The sequence below is a fragment of the Anneissia japonica genome, unplaced genomic scaffold (genome assembly GCF_011630105.1).
Source record: "Anneissia japonica isolate Jap-2015-1 unplaced genomic scaffold, ASM1163010v1 scaffold2999_len715162_cov194, whole genome shotgun sequence".
Classification (NCBI taxonomy): domain Eukaryota; kingdom Metazoa; phylum Echinodermata; class Crinoidea; order Comatulida; family Comatulidae; genus Anneissia; species Anneissia japonica.
The window spans coordinates 465055-474944 of record NW_022754077.1 but is presented as its reverse complement, the minus strand read 5'-3'; the positions used below and the strand labels follow the sequence as shown (position 1 = coordinate 474944).

The 9890-nt window shown below is 34.0% G+C and overlaps 2 protein-coding genes across 2 annotated transcripts in view; both read left to right on the top strand.

The window, feature by feature from the left end:
- Positions 1-509: 509 nt before the first annotated feature.
- LOC117123069 (nuclear transport factor 2-like) lies at positions 510-6781 on the top strand. Its single transcript, XM_033268892.1, has 4 exons — positions 510-697; positions 2473-2544; positions 3563-3658; positions 5258-6781. The coding sequence occupies exons 1-4, from the start codon at positions 611-613 to the stop codon at positions 5366-5368; spliced, it is 366 nt and encodes a 121-aa protein (XP_033124783.1). The 5' UTR covers positions 510-610; the 3' UTR covers positions 5369-6781.
- A 588-nt stretch (positions 6782-7369) lies between these two features.
- Positions 7370-9890, top strand: part of LOC117123077 (galactosylceramide sulfotransferase-like) — an 8792-nt gene continuing 6271 nt past the window's right edge. Inside the window, exon 1 of the mRNA XM_033268905.1 lies at positions 7370-9573. The gene's annotated coding sequence lies outside the window, so the exon portion shown is untranslated. The remainder of the gene's footprint in view (positions 9574-9890) is intronic.

Here is a 9890-nt window from a genome sequence, read left to right as displayed (position 1 = left end):
AGATACGCCACTGGAACCAGCCTACGCCCCTGGATGGGAATTATCTCCAGGTATGGTGTATTGGGGCAGAAAAAAATTTCTCTATGGTTTGAAAATGCCATGACAAGGATGAGAAAAGGGGTCAAAGAGATGTGACACTGGTGCTATGGTGAATCCAGTATTTCTGTTTTTCTAGGGATGGATTAACAATTCTTGTGAGCTCTAAACGATTTTAGTTGATTTTAGGCCTCCTTGCCTCCTTAGATTTACAGTTTTTCTGTAAATTCTTTAGTGTCAGTTTTGGTTATTTTCTATTTTATTTTAGTGTCTCATATGTACCAATTGTATTGAATGACACTGTATTTTTATTGAAGTGATTTTTAATTTTGTTGTGCGCGCGTAAGATTGAAAAAAAAACCGCCAAAAATACGCAATGGATTAGTAAGCGGTTCTGCACGACTATAATAATGCTGTAAAATTGTTAACAAACTTCGTTCCGTATATTATGTTTTCGCTTACATTAAATTATCATATATTCATTTTCCCACGTCGCGGCGGCGCGAATAAAGTTTACATTGTTGGTTTTCTGACGGTGGTGGGTTAGTCTAGAAATCTGAATTTTTAATTAATAATGGCGGAAGGAGACTTAGCTCAAGCGTTCGCAGGATATTTCTACAACCTTTTTCAGCATGATCGTCAACAACTGGCTAATGTATTTGTGAGTATAGTGACGGGCTCGGTACTACAAAAATGGAAGCCCATCCATACCCTACTGCTACTGCTGGCTGGCTGGACCGGTCCCCCTGGCCTGGTCAGGGAGAGTTCAGGCCTAGGCCTAGCCTAGGCTACTGTAGGCCTAGTAATAGTATTCTCAATTCAGTGTAGGCCTAGCTTAGAGTGTTCTTATGAATCTTTTGGTCTACGTTCGGCACCCTTTTTTCCCTAAGACTAAAAATATATTTGCCATATTCGCCAATATATAGGTCTAATATAAATTCAATTACAATTATTAGCCTAGGCCTAACTATTGTATTTAGGCCTAGGCTAGGGCCTAAAAAGTCTAGGGGCTAGGCCTATTGGCGGTAATAATACGGTTTCGCATCCGGCCCTGAAAACGGTTACCAAATTATTGGTGATCTGGTCGATTTTGAGCTAGTACTTTTAATAATTATTCAATGTTTGAAGTATTCTTGGCAAACTCGACCAAAAAATTAGGCTGGAAATTTGTATGCGGAAAATAAAGGCCGATTTCATCGCAGATTTTGCAGAAAATTAGGCCTTGACCTAATCTTAATATATAACCAATGAATTATGCAGTAGGTACGATTCTGCGCACACAGTTTTTTAACGTCAACGATTATCCGCACAAATTTGAGCTGGTTTAAGAAGTGTCATCTGTGGAATTAAATATACTTGACAGTATGGCACTGCAGAAATGTTAAAAAGTTTTTTTTCCATATGATACATGCATTCTGATCCTTGGAAGTGTCAGCCACACTCGGAAAGTCTTTGTTCGCCCATATTGTTGATAAAGTCGGCGCAAAAAGGAAAAATAAAAACAGAAAATTCAATTATTGTTATCAAAAAGTCTCTTAATGAGGAGTTTTTGGGTTGTTTTCTAGAAATTTGGGAGGTCTGGCGATTGCATGAAAATTCGGGAGACTCCAGATGAAATCGGGGGGTTTGGAATGTATGATTCTGGAGAGTTATACAGATTTTTATAGATATACAAATACGAGCATTCTGAAAAATATTACAATGATTAATTTAAGCTACAATAATGCACTAAATAATCTTAATCTAACAACATTGCATGATAGGAGGCCTCACTAACATCTAGTTTTAGCAAGAAACTTTTGAGTTTCCCACTTACAGTTTATCCATAATAAGAGCAATTACAGGAATATAAACACTGGATCTGGGTTACAAATTCCTTTTTTTGGGAAGAACTTAAAGATATAAAATCCAGAATCCTTACTAGGCTGGTATTTTGTAAGTCTAGTATAGATTTTCTTTTTTAAATAATAGTAAAAATAAATGTTGCAATTATCACAAAAAATGTTATAACAATAAATAATTAAAATCAATTTTATTGTACAATTTGATTTCAGTTGTAAAACTGCCATTTGTATACTGTATTATGAATTTGTGAATAAAGAAATCTGTGTATACTGAATAATTAAAATAAATCTAAACTTTGTGAGTTAGTATATAATTTGATTTTTGATGAGATAAAAAATTAAATGAAAAATGGCATTTGTACTGACTTTCAAGACAGTTTAAAAATCAATAAATATTATGTAATTTAACATTAATTCACATTGGAACCCCATAAGGCATACAATGTGTCAGTCCAATTACTCAACTGATAACATCACCACATTGCTTTATTTTTTGCAACATCAGGAGTTGACCTTGAGTGAGGGTCAGAGGGCACCCTCAATTACATTTTACCTCAAGCACTCACTCATTAACTTTTCTTTTTTTTTTCAGACTGAAACATCAACTATGACATTCGAAGGTCAAATATTTAAAGGGAAGGAACAAATTATGACAAAATTATTGGTGCGTAAGCTGAATACACTTCAATCAAATAAGCTCTGTCTGCACTCAAATTTTATATGACAAATGTGTGTGATGTGACCATATATGGGCATCATGATGTCATATTACACTTATTTGTCACATAAAATTTGAGTGTGAACAAAGCTTTAGTGGCATATCTAGATTAAGTGGAAAGGCTTGATGATTATAGTGAGGGGGAACACTGAAATGCAAAATACGTTGATTTTTAACAACTTGAGCATAACTTCTTTTTTATCCCAGCAAGAAAATTTGCAGTTAGTTTGGCACAGGCTTTTTTGAAGGGGGAATGCCCCATCCACCATGCCCTCCCTTAGGTATGCCACTGGATCATAGATCTGCAGCGTTTTTACATTTTACAAAAAATCATCTATCATATGCAGTCTGTGTATTTGTTGTTGAATACAAAAAATAATTAATGTAGACACTTCCAACAATGTTGATTATTAGGCTGAGAATTCATTTCATTCAGCTTGAATTAAATTAATTCAATTAGAAATAATCTAGCAAACTAAGAGCAATTTGATAATAATCTGTAATATATGCTAAATTTTACTTAAGCAACATAGGTAGAAATATTTAAATTCTAATTTTATTTTATTTTATTCATTTTGGCAAAAAAAATTAAAATATACAAAAGAAATAACTTCAAAATGAAGAGCAATGCCTGGAAGTAGCAAAAGTGGAATAAACCACTGTCATCCACAGGATGTGCTGCTGCCTTTAAAGAATAGAGGGTTACCGCTGGCGTACGGGCACATACAGCCCCCGGTGTGGACTGACGAGAGTAACTGGTACCAGTTTACCAGGTACAGTAGCTCAGGCACGAAGAGACCCTTAGGGGAGAAGCAAGTCACTGTGCAAGATAGTCCACCTTGAGATCTTTGAGACCTTGGCATGAAGAAAGAGTACATAGTATCCATGAACGTAGGATGGTAACCTATATATATATAGATGTACAGTACAACCATTGAAACTTTGTTTCACTTAAATTTTTCAGAGTTTACCAAAAAACCTAATTCGTGTAGTGACTACAGCCGATTGTCAAAGTTTAGATGCAACGTTTTCTCTTGTGTTTCTTCTTGGACAACTTCAGGTAAATATGACTCCCAATATAACTCAAGTAATATACTTTTTCGGTTACTAAGAAAAAAAGGAACCAAATGTTCGTGGTGGTGGCAAGTATATGTATTAATCCCTCCTAAGTTTGTGACAGCACTTTACAGAAACTAAAGCCTCAGTCGCACTGGATTAAATTTTGGGAATATGTAACCGTCATCACGGTAAACATTTCTAGGGTAAATGTTACCGTCAATTGCACTTGGACTTTTCAACTCGGTTAGTTTTCCCGAGTAGTGTAAAATTAACTATTAAGGGCGGTACATTTTGACCCGTAACATGACCCGTACTGACATGACCTACAGCCTTCTGATCCCTTGATCTGTTTCGCGCGCTGATTTGCACTTACTTTCTAGCTAGTTCTTACTGAAATGAACAATGAGGCTCGGGATTCGGTTAATTTAACCGACCTGTGGCTGTTCACATTGGATTTTCAAGGCCGGTCAAAGTAGCTCGGTAGGAATTCCTGAGTAAATTTCACTCCCGAAAACTAACCGGCGGCGACAGTCAAGTTAACCGAGCGGGACCATCCGCACTGGATTTTTTCGGTAAAACTTACCGACAAGACAGTTACTTTTAATGAAATAAATCCAGTGCGATTGAGGCTTAAAATGAATTTTTTAACACATTTTATTATATTTTGCTGTACATGGTTGTATCCAAAATCAGCTGACTTCATGGAGACTGTTGGTAAAGCTTGGTTTCCATACAATTGCTACACCCTATCGCCGATAGCTTTCGGTGATGCTGATTGGTCAGTCGGATCGGGGAGCCTTCCCGATTGCGTCGGGGACCGCTACGCAGTACAACGATTGCACTGAAAACACCGTAGTGACAGTGTAGTAATTTTAATTAAACCAAGCATAATTTAGTGGTAAAAACATGGATACTTCATGAATGTGTAGGAGACAGGTTAGTTTTTGAGACATTTTTGCGTAGAAAATAGTGCTCAGTTGATAAAGATAGATATTTTACTTGGGTCATCAAAATTACAATTGATGTGATATTTTCAGCTTCTTACCATTTCTTTTATTGCCAAATGTCTTCATGGCTGTTATAATTTGGATATTTTAAATTTCATAACAATTATATCTAGACACATCTTAAATTTGTACACCCATTCTCTCAAACAAATTCTTTGAAATATTCTGTTTCATTTGTTTATACATTCTTGGGAGGAACTACCTTAAAAACCAGGGATTTATTGGTTCTGAATCTTAAACAATTTTTACAATATTTTAATTATATCTCCAATAATTTTATAATATTTGTGTACCTTTTGCTAATGCAAATTTTTATTGGTATTTTAATGTTACAGATTCCAAGTTTTATTGTAATTGTACATTTTATTACCAAAGTGTAATCGGAATAGCACACTAGAAGACTACTAGAAAATTTGGTTCTTTTTAGGAATGCTGTCTCGGCCTGTTTTTTATATTTTATGCCTACCATATATTAAGTTTTATTGGAACCAGTTGTTTTTGTGCATTTTACTGAGACAAAATAAATAAAATGAAATGGAATAAGATTAAATGTAATTTTAAAACTAACAAATTTAATTTTTCTTTTCACACAGAGTGATAATGACCCTCCACACAGTTTTGCAGAAACATTTCTTTTAAAGAATATCAACGGACAATTCTACGTCATGAATTCATTTTTCCGACTGGTGCTACATAATGCATAGGCATCATATTTTTTGCACCTTTTTCTCTTATGTCGAAGAGCTAACAGAATGCATATGACTACAGCAAAGTAAATACGTTTCCAATAATTGGTTAATAATTTTAAACAGTTAATAACAGGTTAATCAAGTTAGTGATAAATGGTTATGATATTAATAGGTTAATACAGTTACTGATTACTAGTTAATAAGATTAGTAAACTAGTTAATAAACTTACTGAAACCAGTTAATAGATAATTAAGTTTACTGAAAACCAGTTAATAACACAGCTTAATTAAGTTAAGATATCCAGTTAATAACAGGTTTATAGCACTATAACAGGTCAATAAATCAATAACTGGTTATTAACATTAGCAGGTTAAGAAACTTACTGATAAAATCAAATCATTCTTTATGATAACCAGTTAATAACATAAATTGCCAGTTAATTATGGTTAATTATAAGTTATAGCTGGTTGATAACAGGTTAAGAGCATTAATAGGATAATGAATTTACTGATAAATTAAAACCGTTACAGATAACCAGGTAATAACAAAATAATAAAGTTTAGGATAACTGATCAATGACTGTCTAATAAATAATAAAGTTAACGATAAATGATCCGTAACAGCCTAATAAAGTTACTGATAACCAGGTAATAACAAAATAATAAAGTTAACGATAACAGGTCAGTAACAGGTAATAGAGCTACTGATAACCAGGTAATAACATTAGTCGGTTAATAATCTTATTGATTACTGGTTAATAACAATAACAGGTAATAAATGTTCCAATAACTGGTTAATAACATGTTGATAAAGTGACTGATAACAAGTGAAGAAATTAGTAATACTGTAATAACATTTTAATATCATTACTAATATTTTGTAAATATCAGTTTAATAAAATTACAGATTAAACAATAATAATAGGTTTATAATGCAACTGATAACCAGTTCATAACAGGTTAAAGTTATTGACTAACTGTTAATAATATTAATAAGTTAAAAACTTCACAACATATTGATAAAATACATGAAAATCAAATGTAAAGTTGAATAAGAAACCAATTATTGTTGTTATTACTGCTTCATTTTGATTATACAGTATATATACAAAATATTTCAACGTAATATTATCATTTTTTATCTGTATCCTAAAGCTAAGCACTCACTGCGGTCGTCGGCCGACGCGATTCTATGGAGAACACAACGCGCACAACGGATCGGTTTTAATGACGATCAGCTCAGACTGTGACAATCAACAGACGGCGTCGCGGCATCTAGAGCTCACATGGGGCACAGTTGGATTCGCTGGTCGACACGCAGTGAGGGCCCAGCTTAATAAGCATCAAATTGTTATGTACATTTTTTTTTTTTTTTGAAATCAAGATTCAAGTGTTCAATTGCATAAAGCCCAATTCAGACTATCAAATTGTATTTGACAAAAACATGTGACATGCCTAAATATGGTCATGATGACATCATAACATGACCGTATATAGGCACATCATGACCATATATGGGCATATAACAGTTTTTTGTCAAAGGAAATTTGATAGTGTGGACAGAGCACACAGTATGGTAATCAATGTAAACAAATTTAAAAAGAAAAACCACACAGAATTTTTGAAAATATACTGGTTTTTTATTCATAGTAAAATATAAAAAAAAAAACATTGAATAATGATTTGTATTAGTAAGGCGAGACTCTTTTTATACCTTGTTTAGCGAACCCACCAACCGCCAATTATGGTGATTTTGAATCAAAATAAAATTTTATTATTGGCCAGTCAGCGCACCTTCTGCTACCAAAAAATCAAAATTTCATTAAAAAGTAAAATTTTATATTTATTTTTATTACGCCCTCCGCTCCCTGAAATCTCCCAAAAAATAAGATATATATATTTCTTCGTTAATTACATATATAATTATATATATATATATATAAATTTAAAGCATTTATCAATGGCATTACTACACTGTTTATTCCTTAATACAATTTTATTTTTCTCCTTCACCTAGATAGTTTTGGCAAAATCATTTTGCTAGATGAGAAAAGAAAATTTTATTTTAATTTTTTTTTTGCACCCTTCTCTGACAGTCTTTAAAAAATAAGTTCGCGAAGCAAGGTATAAAAAAAGTTTCGCCTAATAGCATTTGGTTTCAGGCAAATGTTTCATGGCAAATTTCACCAATGTACTTATGGTTATTTTGAGGTTCGGGGTGGTTTGCAACAATTATTGTGATTCTTTTTTATTAAACAAAATTCCATCATGCACCTCTCCTCCGCCATATACCCAACACATGTTGACATCGTTGTCTTGTTTTAAGTCCAAATAATTAAAACTTCTCCAGTAGAACAAACAATAGTGTTTGCTAGTTGATTAGTTGCAACATAACACTGCTATTACTGTATACTGTTGATTGTGTTTCAGTTCACAACAAAACCATTTTTATGCAATAATATTATAGTTTTACCTTATCTAAACAAAGCAAATTGGAATATATTTCAATGTTAAAATATTGCCTATACATAGCGCAGTTCATATAATATACCATTAAGTTTTCTATTCAGTATTGTATTTTACTGCCACTTGAATTGTGTTTTTGTCGAATAATACTTATGAAGGCAATATACGGACCATTAAATAATTCTCAAGAAAGAAGTCTGTGCTAATAATGGGTGCTATCAGTTTTCTTTACATGCCCCGATTTTCCCGTCCTTCCAATACTAGGGATTTTTCGATTTCCGCGACAATGTAACCGACCAAGAGCGGATTTACTCATCTGTAACTGTCCTACGTTCTCTGCGCAACGTAGATTCGGGCCTGAGACAACTATTACAGTTGATTCAGATTTGGGCCAAACTTCATCCTCGCATGCGCAGATGACTTCTTAGTGACACCATTACGTTCTGTGTCTTACGTCGTCCGGCAATCGAAAGCTCCCTCTATTTTACAAGCTGCCTAAAAAGTTTATTTTCTGTTATTGACGTGTAATTACTAGTATATGGTAGGTAATTTAAGGTATGAACAGCATGATTTGCACTTTGACAGATTTATAATTATCTTAATAAAATAATAACTTGCTTACTTATTTCTGTTTTCCATAAAATCGCTACACACTATCGCTGACAGCTTGATTGTGTCGGAAACAACTACGCAGTGTAGAGATTTTATGGAAACTAGGCTTAATATGGCACTGCTTGAATGATCTGTCGTGGAGTATTAAGTATGTTATAGACATGCTGTGTTGTCAGCTGTCTATCATAGCGTATACAAATGCATGATTCATATTGCTAATAAAAAATCTTGAGTTTTTTTATCCCAGAGTATTATGTTGTGTTTTTAAAAATGTGATGGTAAATTCACCATTGCAACCACACCTGTTTTGTAACCTATACCTAGCAAGGGTAGCGCCAGGATTTGCCGGCCCGACCGGGGGTCCGAGGTCCCAGACGGGGTGGGGGCATCCCTGACAAGAGCAAAGTGGGCGTATCCGGGCGTCGCTCAAAATATTTCAAAAGTAGTCCAGGGTGCGAATTTTGACAATTCAGGTCTTTGCTGATAGTAATAATAATAATAAATTTTAAAAATGTAATAAAAGGTAGAAAAAAAAAATAGAATACCACAAAGTCTGATACTCAGATGCTAAACTGATCTGGTGGGGGTGGGGGCAGGGCCTTCAAATTGAAGTTAGCTTCTTAATAAGAAGAAAGGCTTAAATCGATTTTAGAGTCTACTGATGTAGAAAATACACATAATTTGTTTTTCTCCCCGACGAATTGTGGTTTTGTTCATCGACGAGGCCCAACTCTCCCACCCCTTCAGGCACCGCCCCTAATACCCAGACTGGCTTTCAGCCGTGTATTTGGCGACTTCAGTATATTAAAACAAATATTTAAATACATAAAAAGAAAACAAAATTTGACATTGAGCATTACGCTGAATTGCCTTAAACTGACAATAAAATATTAGCCGTACGGTATTCATAGTTGGAATAGCATTTTCTAATCTAGATGCTTAGATGCTGCAACTGTCCTCTAATCTACTAGTCGAGATAATGCTGCGCCCTCTATGGAATGTTTACGGGAAAACTTCTGACGTGACAAGGAAATTGCGTTATTGTGATCATTGAGGTAAAAAATATGCTGTGGATTTGATGAAACTAGTTGCTGGTGGTGACATTCGAAATGGGAGGTGCTATTTGTACTTCATGGACTAAGGTGAGTCGCTCAGTATTGGCTTAGCTATAATATCTTTCAACGTGCATAGCCTATTTGTTAAAACAATTAATTGAATCTGACGGAAGAAGCTAGTGGTTAAGAAATAATAAGGAATTAAAAAATCTGGCTGGTCAGTAAATTCCAAGTCAGTGTTGTAATTAACCGTTTGATGATGTAATGATCCCCTTACCCTATCATATATATATATATATATATATATATATAGGCCTATATACATATATTCGAACACTGCATTTACCTTTCTTTGATGATATATATATATATATATATATATATATATATATATACATACACCG

Excerpts from the sequence above, each read along its gene's own strand:
- LOC117123069 (XM_033268892.1), top strand. The coding sequence starts at position 611 with ATGGCGGAAGGAGACTTAGCTCAAGCGTTCGCAGGATATTTCTACAAC. Across the intron at positions 698-2,472 it reads AACAACTGGCTAATGTATTT|ACTGAAACATCAACTATGAC; the intron begins GTGAGTATAGTG and ends TTTTTTTTTCAG. Across the intron at positions 3,659-5,257 it reads TTCTTCTTGGACAACTTCAG|AGTGATAATGACCCTCCACA; the intron begins GTAAATATGACT and ends CTTTTCACACAG.